Source organism: Eutrigla gurnardus (genome assembly GCF_963514095.1).
Source record: "Eutrigla gurnardus genome assembly, chromosome: 13".
NCBI lineage: Eukaryota > Metazoa > Chordata > Actinopteri > Perciformes > Triglidae > Eutrigla > Eutrigla gurnardus.
This window is the reverse complement of record NC_139936.1, coordinates 2,186,726-2,203,989: the sequence shown is the minus strand read 5'-3', so window position 1 is coordinate 2,203,989 and position 17,264 is coordinate 2,186,726. Positions and strand designations below refer to the sequence as shown.

Here is a 17,264-nt window from a genome sequence, read left to right as displayed (position 1 = left end):
CAGGGTCACAGTGGGGATGGAGGCGGGCTCCCACCAGGCAGAGAGACAGACAGGATGTGGGAGTGAGACGGGTGAAGACGTGGTCATCCTGCAGAGAAACATGCAAACAAAAAACCTCCCTCAGGGTCGATACGGGTGCTGGAAATCCTTGAAAAACGGCTTGGATGTAGAAAAAAGGTCTTGAAATGTGTGTTGTATGTGATGACATCTATGATAGAACAGAGGAAAGAAGATCTCCATATTTGAGGGACTGAAAACAGCATTTTCTGACATTTCTTTATGAAAAATGCCTTTTGATGATGAACAGATGATGAAAATAGTTGGTGATTATATTTCTGTGGATCTGTTAGTGGAATTAGTTTTCCTTTCATTTGTGGTCCTTCTGTAAAAAGCTGTCTCCAAACATCATGTTGGTTGTTTAGAGGACAATAACATCTCATTTAATGTGATGAACAAGTGACATCATAAGTAGACTGAATACTGACCATTGGATTGATACAAAGATGGAGTTTACCACAGCTGGAAGGTGCTGGAAAAGCATGGAGATGCACCTTGAAGTGCTTGGAAAGTGCTTGAATTTGACTTTAGAGAAGCTGTAGGAGCCCTGCTCCCTCCATGTGTGATCACCAGGAATGATTATTAGCATCAGCGATTCATGAATGTTGTTGAGTCATGTCTTTTAAAGCATGATTTATGAAGATGTTCTCTGCAGCCGACGAACACTCGGACCTGAAGTCGGAGCTCGTTAAAGATGCAAAGAGTGACTCAGCTATTTACTGTCATGTTGACTCTCTTGTCGTATTGGAATGAGGGATTATGATGGAGGAGATGAAGACGTACTGGAGTTTGGGATTTCACTCAGAAGGCCTGAAAGTCGCTGCGATCGCTCGTATCAGCATCTCAATGATTAACACAAGCTCCACAATAGAACAATGTCAGCACTTTGTCAGAGGGAATCGAACCTTCTTGTTTGTTTGCCTCCTTCATTGGAAGAGTTATTCACTCTGAAGACGTGTCCATTGTCTTCTGCTTTCATGTCCGTCTGGTTTGTAAATATATCAGAAATATGAGCTTCTTTAAAAACGGGGATCCAACCTTTAACATCTCTCTCGTTCACGTTGCTTACGTGATCTCGAAGGCTCCGATCATCATCATGATGTTGGATTCTAGGCCGACCAGAATACGATCTCATGGGTCGCCGTGGAAACGGTCCGACGTTCCTTTTCTTATTCCGTCTGACAGCGTTGAAGCTGAGAAACAGATCCTTTAGTTGGGTTTAGGAAACACGTTGAGTTCGTAAAGTGAGTCAGAGACGTGGGAAGAACCCAACAGGAGAAGAAGAACACTTTGGTGCAGCGGTATCAAACGGTCCGCTTTGACCCCTCGACCATTTTAAACATTCACTTGTTCAGAGTTTAGTCGTTAAAATCAGACGACATGTAAACGTCTTAAAGTCGAGCTAAAACCAGATTTCATCGGGATCTACCTTCTGTAAAAGAGGAGGCGGGACTTAGCGTTGGGGGAATTTGATTGGCTCGTTCAAAAGATTACCTTCTCTAGCTCTGTGATGCTAATAGTTACAGATTGATTAATGGATGGATCTCATGATCTTATTGGATTTGAACATTATGATCTGGGATGTGATCTAAAAATAATTAGTCATTTATTTGTTTAAACTTTAAGAACATTGTGCTGTTAATACGAGTGTGCGTTTTCATTTTGCATGTACGTTTTAATGGTAACACAGTCTGTGTTTTACGTTGTGGTGTCATTACTTGTTCTTCCACATCACTGAGCTGCTGAAGGTCTGTGGAGAACAGCGTCCACATAATCTGGGATTAGTTCCCTCTGGATTCTGATGATTAAAGGCGTGTTCTAGTTCAACATAACATATTTTATATCTGGATACTATTTACACATTTAGATTGTTTGGTGTGAGTTGCTTGTTGTAACAAGAAAAAGGGGAAAATTATATGTTTTTTTATTTTTGGGTGAACTTTCCCTTTAATGCAAAAACCAGAGCATGCACTGATCCAAACATGTGAAGTAAAACATATTGAGAAAAGTATGTTTAACTGCAGATTAGTAAAAGGGTTGGAGGGGGCAGATATCAGCAGATACGTGTTTGGAGTATTCTGAGTATTTCTCCTATAAAACTGTGGAAGTTTGAACACAAACAGCGCTTCGTGAGGAAGTTTCTCTGTAATGAACAAGCTGTTCCGCACGATTTGGAAATAATCCGCGTGTCAGTGTCATCTTTCTTATGCAAAGCAGCTCGTCTTTGAAGGCGGATCTCTGTTGGCAGGTTAGACCGGGACGGAGGCTCAGACCAGCTCAGACGAGGAGCTGCTGCCACAGAAACGCAGCGCCCGACGGGAGCAGCGCGATCCTGGTCCGGGACACGGTATCATCATACTTATTGATCATCATCATCATCAGAGGAGGAGGATATTAATATTTGTGGAGGCTCGTGAGCAGCGGCGCGTAAAAAGGACTTTCTTCTGATTGATCCGGGATGTTTTTTTGCCTCCAAGTTGTTGCGCGAGGACAGAACACGCAGAGAAAAGTGACATGAAGCGCGAGGACTTGTGTCTCGTGGGATCAGAACCGACCGGGGCGCGTCTCGGGTCCCGCTGAGGGACCGAGGAGACCGGGGACAGACACGGAACGAGTCGCTCCGGCGCTCGAGACGCGGAACGGGAGCGCGTGAACGCGCCAAAGCATGGACCTGAACGCACGCGGACCACTGCGGGATTTATGTTCCTATTAAAGTGACAAACCAACACGAGGAGGCGATGGTGTTGCAGATAGTTGTGTAAGTTTGTATGAATATTTGAGTTGATTCGACGAGAGGAAACTTGTTTTTCTGTAAACGAGACCAGAGAATGCGTCCAGCTGTTAGACCGAGCCTCGTGTGCGCGCTGCTGGTGCTGTGGAGCGGCGGGGCCGCGGCCATCAGCTCCATAGACCCGGACTGGTCCGGGGAGGGCCGGTGTCAGCACATCAACATCCCGCAGTGCAAGGACATCGGCTACAACATGACGCGCATGCCGAACCTCATGGGCCACGACGACCAGAAGGAGGCGGCCATCAAGCTGCAGGAGTTCGCCACGCTGATCCAGTTCGGCTGCCACAGCCACCTCAAGTTCTTCCTGTGCTCGCTGTACGCGCCCATGTGCACGGAGCAGGTGTCCAACCCGATCCCGGCGTGCCGCGTCATGTGCGAGCAGGTGAAGCTGAAGTGCTCTCCGATCCTGGAGCAGTTCAACTTCCCGTGGCCCGACTCCCTGGACTGCGCCCGGCTGCCCACCAAGAACGACCCCAACAACCTGTGCATGGAGGCGCCCAACAACGGCTCCGACGAGCCCCCCAAGGTGTCCCACACGCAGCCCCCGGACTTCAGGCCCCAGCGGCCCCTGGGGGCGGTTGGCCAGGACCTGCACCCGAGGGGGGACCCGGGCAGCAAGCAGACCTGCAGCAACCCGGGCAAGTTCCACTTCGTGGAGAAGAGCGAGTCGTGCGCGCCCAAGTGCTACCCCAAGGTGGACGTGTACTGGAGCCAGGGGGACAAGCAGTTCTCCCTGGTCTGGATCGCCGTCTGGTCCATCCTCTGCTTCGTCTCCAGCGCCTTCACCGTGCTCACCTTCCTCATCGACCCGCAGCGCTTCAAGTACCCCGAGAGGCCCATCATCTTCCTCTCCATGTCCTACTGCGTCTACTCGGTGGGCTACCTCATCCGGCTGTTTGTGGGCGCCGACCGGATCGCCTGCGACCGGGACAACGGGGTCCAGTACGTGATCCAGGAGGGCCTGGAGAGCACCGGCTGCACCATCGTCTTCCTCATCCTGTACTACTTCGGCATGGCCAGCTCCCTCTGGTGGGTCATCCTGACCCTCACGTGGTTCCTGGCGGCGGGCAAGAAGTGGGGCCACGAGGCCATCGAGGCCAACAGCAGCTACTTCCACCTGGCGGCGTGGGCCATCCCCGCCGTGAAGACCATCATGATCCTGGTGATGAGGAAGGTGGCGGGCGACGAGTTGACGGGCGTGTGCTACGTGGGCAGCATGGACGTGAAGGCGCTGACGGGCTTCGTGCTCATCCCGCTCTGCTGCTACCTCATCATCGGCACGTCCTTCCTGCTGTCGGGCTTCGTGGCGCTCTTCCACATCCGTAAGGTCATGAAGACGGAGGGCGAGAACACGGACAAGCTGGAGAAGCTGATGGTCCGCATCGGGGTCTTCTCCGTGCTCTACACCGTGCCCGCCACCTGCGTCATCGCCTGCTACTTCTACGAGCGCCTCAACATGGACTACTGGCGCGTGGTGGCGGCGGAGCAGAGGTGCGTGGCCGGCGGCGTCGGCGGTGAGCAGGACGAGTGCGTCATGAAGGCGTCCGTCCCCGCCGTGGAGATCTTCATGGTGAAGATCTTCATGCTGCTGGTGGTGGGCATCACCAGCGGCATGTGGATCTGGACCTCCAAGACGCTGCAGTCGTGGCAGAACGTGTTCAGCAGGAAGCTGAGGAAGAAGAGGACGCGGGGGAAGGCGGCGAGCGTCTTCACCAGCAGCCGGCCGTACATCAAACCTCACCCGGCGCTCAAAGGGCCCGGCTCCAAGTACGAGCCCACGCGGCCGCCGCCCACCTGCGTATGAACCCCAACAATCCTCAGAGAAGCCCTTCACTTTGGAATCAGAGGTTTTATTGATGCAAACGGCGTTGAAGATGTTTGTTTTTATGGGTGAGCCGACAGAAGCTGCCTTTTGTGTGAGAAAAACAAATCTGATGCTCCGGGACTCATTGATCCTACTGAGGGACTCTAGAGAGACAGAATAATGGTTTTGTCCCCAAAAACAACAAGAAAAGAGTGGAATGCACCATTTGGACGTACCATGGGGGTCACTTGAATAATGTGCAATAGATGTTTTCCTTCCAGGCTAAAAACAACAAAAAGACATTTGTACTGTTAGTGACTTACAGACGATGGGAGGAGCAACACTGATGGAAAGGAGGCTGAGTCACATATATATAATAATATTATTATTATTATCAATGTGTTTGAACTGCTGCTCATGACCTCCACCGACCCGTAATCTGGGACGCAAAATCCATCCATTAAATCAAAGCACTCGGGTTCTTTTGAAAAGTTATTAAGTTTTCCCCCCTTTATTTTTCTTTATTTTTGGTTTGTTTGCTGTTTTTTAAAGCACAAAAGAACGTTTGTATATATTTCTAAAAAAAACACAAAACACTTAAGATTTTATAGAAAAATGAATAAAACGTTCTAGTTTTAAAATGTGTGCGTGGAGTCAGAGTTGTGTGTTTCTGTCATGATGACTGTGTTGGAGTGAATCTCCGTTCTCATACGGATGCATTCACGTTTTATTGTTTATTTATGGTTGCAGCTCTCACTGTTTTCTGCAGTTCGTAGCAGTAATTCTAAATCTAAATAATCACCTTCATTTGTGGATGTCAGAACTGCTGTTTAAAGGCATTTAGAAATTATTTAAATATATTACATTTTCCAGCATTAATAACTGATTCAGCTCCGACGTGTTCACTGTGCAGATCTGTATGGAAAAAACAACTTTTCCATAAGACAGACGGATGTATCCATGTCTGACATCAACACACAAACAGGAAGTACTGACAGCAGGTTAAGTCCCGCCCCCTCACGCTGTTCCACGGGCCTTATTCTGAATAAATATGTACGCTAGTCAGACGAATACACCTTTTATATTCTGTTTGAATTGTTCCATTTGATGTTTGTCAAGCTAGAAGATCATTTTGAAGCCAAGAAAGTTGCACTTTGTAACATCATTTAGTTTTACTAGACGGGTTAGCTAGCGAGCTAACGTAGCTGATGTGTTTTTATCCAACGGACCAGAATTAAATAATATTGTATTCATTCAGGATCAAAAACATTATTTTAAAGTAATTTACAGATGAAAATGAAAGTGCTGATGTCATCCAAATAATGTCCGACTCTGGTTTATGTCAGTTTATAGCCTGTTGATGATTGAATAATATACAGTATATATATTATTATTATTAGGATTCCCTCGTGGTCTGATCAGCGGCGTTTCTAAAGACACATCTGGCCTGATGTGGAGTCGTTACATTTCCACTGAAGCAGCTGTTTCCAAAGTGCTGAGATGATGAACGATCCCCGTTGCCGTCAACAATTTAAAAAGTGACGTGCTTTCTGACAGCCACAAGTCCAGTCACGACTAATTTGTCTCGGCGGTGACTCGTCAGTCTCCATGTAGGAGAACCGCCACGTCATGGTCACGCTACTGCTTCTCATCGTTTTGGACTCTTTCAAACCTTTTTTTTTTTTTAGGTTTTTCAGCTAGCAGAGTCCCTCTCCGGGTTTTTTTTTTTTAACTAAAGCCTCAGAAGTGCAGTAATGCTTTATATCCCGGAGGCCATTCAAGTTCCAGCGTGGACCCAACCCGTTCTAAACAGTCAGAGAAGCTCATGACTCACAACCTCCATGTGGCCGAATCAAAGTCAGCCAGCGTCTATTGATACTCCGAGCTGGGAAGAAGAAGAAGAAGAAGAAGAAGAAGAAAAGGTGCGAGCGCTTCTGAAAAGCTTCCAACGGAGGCCACCTGGATAACAGCCCCCGAGGTGTCTGAGAGAGGCTGTAAATATAAATGACAGTTACCCCCCCCCCCCCCCCCCCCCCTCCAGTTACCCCCCCCCCCCCCCCCCCTCCAGGGCTTCTTCAGCCAGGCTTCACTTCTCCTCGTCTCCTCGCTTCAAAGAGAAGACATTCTGCTCAGAGCAAGGGCAAAGTATTACAAGAAAGTTCCTTTTTGTGTGTGTGTGTGTGTGTGTGTGTGTGTGTGTGTGTGTGAGTGTGTGAGTGTGTGTGTGTGTGTGTGAGTGTGTGTGTGTGTATGTGTGTGAGTGTGTGAGTGTGTGTGTGAGTGTGTGTGTGTGTGTGTGTGTGTGTGTGTGTGTGTGTGTGAGTGTGTGAGTGTGTGTGTGAGTGTGTGTGTGTGTGTGTGTGTGTGTGTGTGTGTGTGTGTGTGTGTGAGTGTGTGTGTGTGTGTGTGTGTGAGTGTGTGTGTGTGTGTGTGTGTGTGTGTGTGTGTGTGTTCGGACTCTTCTTCTTCTTCTCTTAAAACATGATCACAGCTTCTCAAAGCAGGAATGAAACGTCGCTCTGATTGTTAATGTCGTTCCCTGTGATGACAAAGCGATGGGGGGGGGGGGAACCCATGTGACAAAGCGCCGATGAATCTCCGACCCCACACTCATCCACTTCCTGCCTGCTCGATTCTTCCCGCCGTGCGGCAGACAGCTAACGATTCTGTTAACACATAAAAAGCAGCTTTCTTGCTTGTGATCGCCTGAAACGACATCAAAACCTTTTTTTTTAAATAACTACTTGATTTTAATTTAATCTGACCATTTTTTTTTTTTTTTGCCAGCGATGCCAGACATTTTTCCCCGGCTTTTCACACTCTGTAATTGAGCCGATGCTAAGTGTCTTTGTTGTTGGGAGCGCTAAGTCGAAACGACGTCTCCGCTGATTCCAGGTCAGGGAGGGGGGGGGGGGGGGGCATCATCGCTGCTCTTCTTCTTCACGCCGCGTCATCATCGCACGCAATGTGTTTTTTCTGTGGGTTTGCTTTGTGCTGAGGCCGTGCACGGCGGCGGCGGCAGTGACATAAATCAAGCCGCTGCCGGCTGAGTGGCGGGCGGATGGCAGCTCCTCTTTGATCTGGTTTGGGTGGAGACGCCCCATGTCCTCATCCTCAGCTGCTGCAGCACCACCTGTTTACCCGTTCAGACCTGTCGGGTTGGAAAGCAGCATTAGACTCTCAATGTCAGACACTCATACATGACGCACACACACACACACACACACACACACACACACACACACACAACACAAAGGAATTTGGCTGCTGCTCGGAGGGAGGGAGGGAGGGAGGGAGGGAGGGAGGGAGGATATTCCAACATGCGTGCTCCAGGACTCACACTGGTTCTTCTCTTATTAGACAGCTGCTCTCCATGTTAATGTGTCGCCTTGTTTCCGGCTGCAGGAGTAACTTTAGACCGGAGAACACGACCAACACCTTCATCCCCTCAGAAACACCCACATTACATTTACATTACATTTAGGTCATTTAGGGCATTTAGCAGACGCTTTTGTCCAAAGAGACTTACAATTAGTACATTTGTCAAAGAAAGAAACCACAACATATCATTGCCGATGAAGTAAGAGTAAAAAACAAGTGTTCGGTCCTCGTCTGAGTAAAGCTGTTCAGCAAACATACCTTAAGATCAACATGAACCCGGAGTCGTAGCTTCATGTTCTGGATTCATCTACACAGCAGAAGAGGGATCTGCTTCAGTGTAGGAGTACAGTATATAATCAGTCACACACACACACACACACACACACCTCGGCAGCTGTTCCCAGCCACCGCTGAAGGTGAGAGTAATTACATAAAAAGCTGGCAACAATGAGCTCTTTTTCCTGCAAAGGCGGGGGTTGGTGGGGGGGGGGGGGGGGGGGGGGGTAATGCATAATGAAGCGCCTTGCAGGCCCTCTGCTGATCAAACAAGTGTTTGATAGCGGCTTTGGTTCTGAAAAGGGGGGACTGAAATGTTTATTTGCATGTGTAGAAGTGAGTGACTTTGAGGTGGAGATCAGGCAGATTAGTGTTAACTGACAGCGACCTGTGCAAACAGACCCCCCCCCCCCCCCCCCCCCCCCCCCCTACAGGCGGGACGGCGGCGTACTTCCTCCAGGAGGACGAGTCGAGGCTGAAAGCGCCGTCAGACAGACAAGAGAGTGGCAACTCCTTCTACTTCTCAGACATTGTTCTTTGTGTGCCCCCCCACCACCACCACCCCCCCGAGCCCGACTCTCTCTTTTGCATAGATTTGGGTGGTTCCACATGTGAAGTATGCACACTGACAGCTGGCAAACTATGTGAGAGTCCAGGAAAGAAAACAAACTGGCAGATATTCTATCTTATAATTCTGCAGAAACACATTCCTGTTGAGATTCTTATGCAAACTGTTAACTGGAGGAACACGTGGAGACGGGAGAACAGGTGCAGATTGTAAAACCGGATCGGATCACGAAGGTCTCCTCGAGACCTCTCTCCTTGTGGACTCACGTCAGGATGTTGTGTTTTTGTTCTATTATCTGGAAGAAAACCAGAACGTAGATCACTGTATTTAAAGTTGTTGAAAAATAAGCTCCAATTAAAAAAAAACACACGTTAATATGTCAGATAATCCAAAGAAATAATATAACTAATATCATATAAAACACACAAAGGGACATTTTTCTGCATAATGAGTCCTTTTACACTTAACTTAAAGGTTGAGTAGGTGATTCTATTCAGAAACAATCTTCGTAACATACTGATAGACATGAATACATGAAACGCTCTGACATAAATTAAAAACTGTCATCTGTGGCCGTGGCAGGACTGTAAAACCTGTCCAATCAGAGAAGTCAGGCTGGCCTCTCAGTGCTTACCTCCTGTTTGGCGTTCTAGGGGCGGGGCTTTGAACATCGGTCTCAAGGAAGGGGGCAGGACTTCTTCGATTGAGCGGTGCGTTCAAGGTCAAAGTTTCTGGCATGGTAACTTGCACTTGAAGAGTCGGACGCCGCCCCCCCAGACCTTGAACCGGACCAGATCCACACACCCGTTTCTGAGCGTTTACACCAAGATCCATATTAATATTCTGATTAAATATGTAGTCGTGGTCTGTGGAGTTTATGAAGAATCAGTCCGACGGTTCCTGCTGTGATGTTTCCTCCAACTTTATGTGACAACTGATTGTGTAGCCTCCTTTCATGCCCCCCCCCCCCCCCCCCCCCCCCTCCATCCTTCTTTGTTAAGTTTGCCGAGAGTGTCTTTGAACTGCAGGCATTTTCCTCCCAGCGGCGTTCGCGAGCCGCCGCCGCCGCCAGATCCATCATCATCCCTCCGCCTCTGTAGCTGCCATGTACACTGACTCCCACACTCAAACACTACACACATGTAGACAGTCTCCTGTTGTGCTCTCTCTCTCTCTCTCTCTCTCCAACATCAATCTTGTCGACTCTGGAAAACGCCACTTACGTGTTGCAAACAGGTGCAGGCGTGACACGGCGAGCACACGTCCACGACGCACGCCACTTAAACACGTATGAGCTTTGTGGGATTTTCACTCTTCTTGAATGATATATATATATATATATATATATATATATATATATATATATATATATATATATATATATATATGTTTTGCAGCAAAGCGCTGCGTCTGAATTTGCAAGACATAAACATGGTTGTGTGTCTGTGGTGTGTGTGTGTGTGTGTGTGTGTGTGTGTGTGTGTGTGTGTGTGTGTGTGCGGGGGCGTTTGTTTCAGAGTGTCCACCATCAAAGGAGTGCCCCCCCCTCCCTGCCAATCCGCCGCTGTGTTTTTAGAATGATCACAGCTCTCTGCGGTGTGGATTAGGAAGGTGGCAGATTATAGAGGCTGCTGCTGAATCACCACGGCGACAAGACCTCGCCATCCAGCTGACACCAGACGAGTCACGTCCCTCTAACACACAAGCCTTCATCCTCACCATCACTTCATCTTTTCATCGATTTCTGCAAAAAGAGTCTCATCAGCAGCATATCGATAACAATGTCCTAATTAACATATTGTAGCCAACAATCATATTCCCCCCTCCCCCCCCTGAGGTTACCGTGACCTTTGACCTTTCAGTTCATTCCCCAATGAACCTTAAAAATACCATAAATAATGTTTTGCCTCCATCTTTGGTTGATGAGCGCCGTCTCGTTGTTTTACGTCGCTGTAACACGATGATGATGTTTGTCTCTTACGTTTTTTTAAAGTCTACATTCTCGTCCGTGCGTGTAAAAATCATTGCAGCCTGCAAAGTATTGGGGGGGCATCAAGTTAATGGTGATGGGCACATAAACACATAACATGTGTGCATCAGAAGCTGAGAAGGCTCGCTTTACGCAGCGACGGGACTGGAAGCAATTTGGGGTCAGAACCGAGGAGCAGTTGAGACCGGGTCTATCTGATACCAGAGCACATGTTCATCTGCAGAAATCAAGCTGCAGCATTGGCAAAAGGAATCCTGGTTCCCCCCGGACGCTGGTGGCGGGCCAGATTGTCTGGTCCTGATACTGCTAATGGGAGCGATGGCTACACCACATGGAGACGGGGGTCAGGACCCCCTCTTTTTCTGGCCTGAGTGGAAAATAACGGCCCACTTAAAAGAGACCAATCTGCCATTTCCAGTATGACTGGAACACTGGCGTCTTTGTTTACGTCTAACTGGCTTCCAGGCTTCCTCTTCATCTTCACACTGACATTTACTTCCCCAAGCCTTTCTTGATGCGAGACTCCAGCTTTACATCCGTGAACTTGTCAACACTTGAATTAAACACGCACTCGTAATCCAAAAAGATTTTACATCTCTGAGAACAGACGTGTGTGTGTGTTTGTGTGTGTGTGTGTGTGTGTGTATGTGTGTGTGTGTGTGTGTGTGTGTGTGTGTGTGTGTGTGTGTGTGTGTGTGTGTGTGCACAGCCGACAATTTACGTAGCAGGGATATATCAATTTTATAAAAACAGTGTTAAGTAGAAGGAAGGCCACCGGCTCAAAGGCATGCCATCGCTCTCTGTGGTGGAAGGCTTGTTCCTCACAAGCATGCAAACTATGTGTCCGCAGATTTACCACACAACACCTGTAGGAACAAACAACACCTTCAGGAACAAACACAACACCTGCAGGAACAAACATAACACCTGCAGGAACAACACATGCAGGAACAAACACAACACCTGCAGGAACAAACACAACACCTGCAGGAACAAACACAACACCTGCAGGAACCAACAACACCTGCAGGAACAAACACAACACCTGCAGGAACAACACATACAGGAACAAACACAACACCTGCAGGAACAACACCTGCAGGAACAACACCTGCAGGAACAAACAACACCTGCAGGAACAAACAACACCTGCAGGAACAACACATACAGGAACAAACACAACACCTGCAGGAACAACACCTGCAGGAACAACACCTGCAGGAACAAACAACACCTGCAGGAACAAACAACACCTGCAGGAACAAACATAACACCTGCAGGAACAAACAACACCTGCAGGAACAAACACAACACCTGCAGGAACAAACACAACACCTGCAGGAACCAACAACACCTGCAGGAACAACACAACACCTGCAGGAACAACACCTGCAGGAACAAACACAACACCTGCAGGAACAAACAACACCTGCAGGAACAAGCACAATACCTGCAGGAACAAACAACACCTGCAGGAACAACATAACACCTGCAGGAACAACACCTGCAGGAACAAACACAACACCTGCAGGAACAAACACAACACCTGCAGGAACAACACCTGCAGGAACAACACCTGCAGGAACAAACACAACACCTGCAGGAACAAACACAACACCTGCAGGAACAAACACAACACCTGCAGGAACAACACCTGCAGGAACAACACCTGCAGGAACAAACACAACACCTGCAGGAACAACACCTGCAGGAACAAACACAACACCTGCAGGAACAAACACAACACCTGCAGGAACAACACCTGCAGGAACAAACACAACACCTGCAGGAACAACACCTGCAGGAACAAACACAACACCTGCAGGAACAAACACAACACCTGCAGGAACAACACCTGCAGGAACAAACACAACACCTGCAGGAACAACACCTGCAGGAACAAACACAACACCTGCAGGAACAAACAACACCTGCAGGAACAAACAACACCTGCACCAACACTGTAAACCAGAGGTCTTCAACGTTTTCAGGCCAAGGACCCCCAAGGCCCTATTATATATCATATAATGTGTAATGCAGCCTATAGTTCCATGTATAACAGTACTTTGTAATGACATATGTATACAATGCTAAGATATTAAAATAATTACATAATTATAACAGATTCATCTATTGTATCACATTTTCTCAGCATAATATTAAAAAACAGGAAGATTCATATTTGCTTTATATGTGTTGTATTCATGTATTTTTGGACATATTTAAATTTTTGGAAGAAAAAAAGTTTGGGATCAAATAATGTCGGGGACCCCCTGCAGTAACTGTGCGGACCCACTAGGGGTCCCAGACCCTCGGGTTGAAGCTCTCTGCTGTAAAGTAGAGGGACGACCCTTTGACCCGGCGTAGCAGAGAGAGATCCAGAAGAACGACATCCTGCCCCATTAAAGCGGCGATCACATGACTCATGACACATGTGCAGATGGGAGTGACGGGTGGTGCTGGTGCTGGTGGGTGGTGCTGCTGCAGGAATGCTGCTCCGGTTCCCGCCTGCGCTCGTACTTATGTGTGCTCGAGCAACGTGTTCATGTCAGCGTAATTATCTTTTTGGAGCAGCACAGTGGTGTCGCAATAATCAGCGTAATGATCATAAATAAGAAGAACAGCAGAAACCACAAAGCTGCATTCTCAATCAGTTGCTTTATAATGGTAAACACCAGTGATGCACTTTAGCAACATTAGCGTGTTAGCAGATGTAGCATGTAGACAAGCCATGCTGCTAATACAGTTTAGCTTGCTAATGTACTTGCTAAAAGTAAGTATTAATGCAAGCATTCAAATAAATGAAGGGGCGGTGATATATTATCATATAATATGTAAAAAGTCAACGTAGTCATGGTAACGTCCCTGGTGGCCAGCAGAGAGAAATAGGACCATTTTCTCATAGACTTCTATACAACCAGAGACGAGTCGCCCCCTGGTGGCCAGAATCCGAGACTGTTTTGTGTTTTCTGTGACCTGAAGGCCAACATACTCCTCTGACACTCTGAACCTATGTTTAACTGACTGTTACTCATCCTAATCATTAACATTCTATAAGTATTTACTTTGAATGCATTCTCTGCGGCATCATGAGGCTTTAACGTCTCTCAACCTCTGCAGCCCAACGTAGCTATTTTACTGGTTAAAAATCGTGACAATAAATGTACTTCAGATAAGGCCCCCCTGGTTGGGATTGGTCTCTTTAAATGACTTCAAACTGGAAGCAGGAATGCATGCGTGTTGTTTAACCCTGTGGAGTCAGCCGTCCTGGTCTGAATGCGGTTAAAAGGCTGGAAGCGGGTCGGCCGAGGTCAGGGAGGACAGCCAGACCTCCTCATGTGGGTCGGACACCTTTGAGGAACCGCTGCAAGGGGCACCGAGTCAGTTCATTGATATTCAAGGATTTGACCCGCCGACAACAGCGATGTCACCGGGGTTAAGACAGCCCAGCCTCGCAGCATTGTTGCCCGGGGGCCGAAAAAGCCAGGGGGGGTCTCCACCGGTCTCCACCGCCCCCCCTTCCACCCGGTTGTCATGGTGATCAAATCAGTCCAGCTGCACTATGTCACACTCATGTGGGCACATTCTCCCTTTCTTTCCTTTCTCTGGCTTTTCTATCGTGCTGCTTCGCCGCTACAGAAGAGCTTTCTGTCTGCTGACAATGCCGGGTGTGTGTGGACATCCCCATACATATATATACATAAATACATATATACACATACAGATATACAGTGAAAGAAGAGCGGCTCCAAGGCAGTCCTGGAGCTGAGATCCGGACGGTCTTCGCCCGCAGGCTAAACACAGATTTCCTCCCACTGCATCTTGGTTAAGAAGAGTGTTTATATATATTTAAATAATAATAATAATTGCACTTACATCCTTCACTTCTATGTACTTGTAGGCTTATTTGAAGCTGATGTACTTACAGGACTCCCACTGTTCTGGGGTTTCAACCTCACGGCTAAATGCAATTATCGGAAGTCACTTTGGATAAACGTGTCAGCTAAATGTAAACGTAATATAGTAACGTAACACATGGTGACAGATGACTGGTTAGGGACGGGGCAGTGATACGGGTCACCGTTTTCCTCCTACAGCTGCAGACAAGGATCGTCCCGCCAGCTCCAAGCGTGTCTCCAGGATCAGGACTTTGAGCTACTGCCGGTCCTTCACCCCACCTGAACCTGAACCTGAACCTGCTGCTGGCAGTAATGACAGAGGATGTAGGCATAAATTACCCCCCCCCCCACACTCTCTTCTCTCACTTACTTTCACTCCCACACACTCAAACACTCTCACAGTCCGCCTCCGAAGGTCCACTTCCTCCTGTGGCTCTTGTAGTGGGTCCTTTACTGGACCTTTACTGGACCTTTACTGGTCCTTTACTGGTCCTTTACAAGTCCGTTACTGGTCCTTTACGGGTCCTTTACGGGTCCTTTACTGGTCCTTTACTGGTCCTTTACTGGTCCTTTACGGGTCCTTTACTGGACCTTTACGGGTCCTTTACGGGTCCTTTACTGGTCCTTTACAGGTCCTTTACTGGACCTTTACTGGTCCTTTACTGGTCCTTTACTAGTTCTTTACTGGACCTTTACTGGACCTTTACTGGTCCTTTACGGGTCCTTTACTGGTCCTTTACTGGACCTTTATTAATTGTAGATTAGATCAGAATCCTCATCGGAGTCACAATGGTGAAGCTCTTCTGAAAACATCCAATAAGAGCAGTAAAAAGTGCTTCATCAGAGTTGATTAAAAATCATGTTTGGAGGAAGTCTTTGGTTTGGATCACCCAGCGCTGTTCAGGATCTACAAAGAAAGAGGAAGTCTAATGTTTTTGAATATTTCCCATCAACAGTGAACAAACACAATCAGCTGTTATGGAAGAACGTGTTATCAGCTCAACTGAGAGAAGAAACCCGTCTCCTCTGATTGTCGGCCTTTTATGTCATCGAATCACCCGTTACCTTCCTGTTCAATAAGCAGCGTGGACTCAATACAAAACCTCTGAGCTGTGAGACGGAGACCAGGATCTGCAGCAGAGTCAGGATCAGGATCCACATCACACGAGGATGTTGGATCTCAAGGTCAACGCCTCTCGTGTGAAGATAACGTCGCTCACAAGACAATCAACGCTTCAGAGCCAAACAGGGGAACCACGATGTGACTCCCCCCCCGATCCGTAACCAGCGAGCAGCTTTTAACAGGTTCCAAGGACCGCGGCTTACACTTTGAATAAAATATAAACAAGGGGAAATATCAAACCCATTAATCTTTCATTAAGCTCGCCGGATAAAAAAGAATCGCTTAAAGTATCATTCGTTAGCATCAGTGCGAGTGCGGCAGCCCCCCCGCTAACATCAAAGGCTCCTCAAAAGAAACGGAGCGGGCGAGCGAGAGAGAGAGAGAGAGAGAGAGAGAGAGAGTCAGCTCGCCGAGTCTGGCTGAGAACCAGCTTGTGGTTGGGATTTCATTTCCACTGACTCATAACGGGGACCCGGTCTGTGTGGCATCGGGGTCCAAACGGAAATGTAACAACAGCGTGTTGAGGGTTCACACACACACACACACACACACACACACACACACACACGCACACACACACACGCACACACACACACACACACACACACGCACACACACACACACACACACACACACACAGCAGGAGGCTGTAGTTAGCATGTTTGTGAGTAGCATCACTCTTCAGGAACACACTCCTGCTTCACGTCTGTGTGATGACCAGGGCCAGCCTGAGGCATAAGAGATCTAAGCTGCTGCTTTGGGCCCCCCTGGCCCCCAATCGTGTGCGGAGATGTTTGTTTCTTTACATTTTAAATAAATGAAGCAAGAGGTCAGAGGGCCCTGAAGCCCAAGTCACTACCTCAATAAGTCAAATGGCGATGGTTATATGATCTACTCCTAATAGGGGCCCCCTCTCAATGGGGCCCCTGAGGAGGTGATATGTCTTAATAGGGCCCCTTAATCATACAAAATGGGTTATGATGTCTGAATGGGGCCCCTCAGATAAATATCACAGGGTATGTCGTTTGTGATGGTGGTGGGAGGGGGGGCCCAAATCAAATCCTGCTTAGGGCCCCCAAAAGGCTTAAGTCGGCCCTGGTGATGACGCTGCAACTTTTGCAGCTCTTCAATGGAGGATCAGCAAATAACTCAGATCCTGAGCGACATCGGTGTAAAACCTTTTTATGGACTGTTTCACACGACGGCGTATTCAGGCCGCCGAAAAGAAACACAATGGAGCTTTTAGCATTTAGCTCTCTGGCTGTAATCGCCGGTGAAGCCAAGTCGGTTAATAGCATGCGGTGGATTAACGGTTTTAAGTCTCTGCCTGGAAATAAAATAACACGTTGACCTGCCGTTCCAGAATACAGTGACA

At 47.9% G+C, this 17,264-nt stretch overlaps 1 protein-coding gene across 1 annotated transcript; it reads left to right on the top strand.

Annotated features, from left to right (window-relative positions):
- The first annotated feature begins 2,745 nt into the window (after positions 1-2,745).
- Positions 2,746-5,227, top strand: fzd10 (frizzled class receptor 10). Its single transcript, XM_084025553.1, has one exon. The coding sequence runs from the start codon at positions 2,886-2,888 to the stop codon at positions 4,650-4,652; it is 1,767 nt and encodes a 588-aa protein (XP_083881679.1). The 5' UTR covers positions 2,746-2,885; the 3' UTR covers positions 4,653-5,227.
- Positions 5,228-17,264: the final 12,037 nt, after the last annotated feature.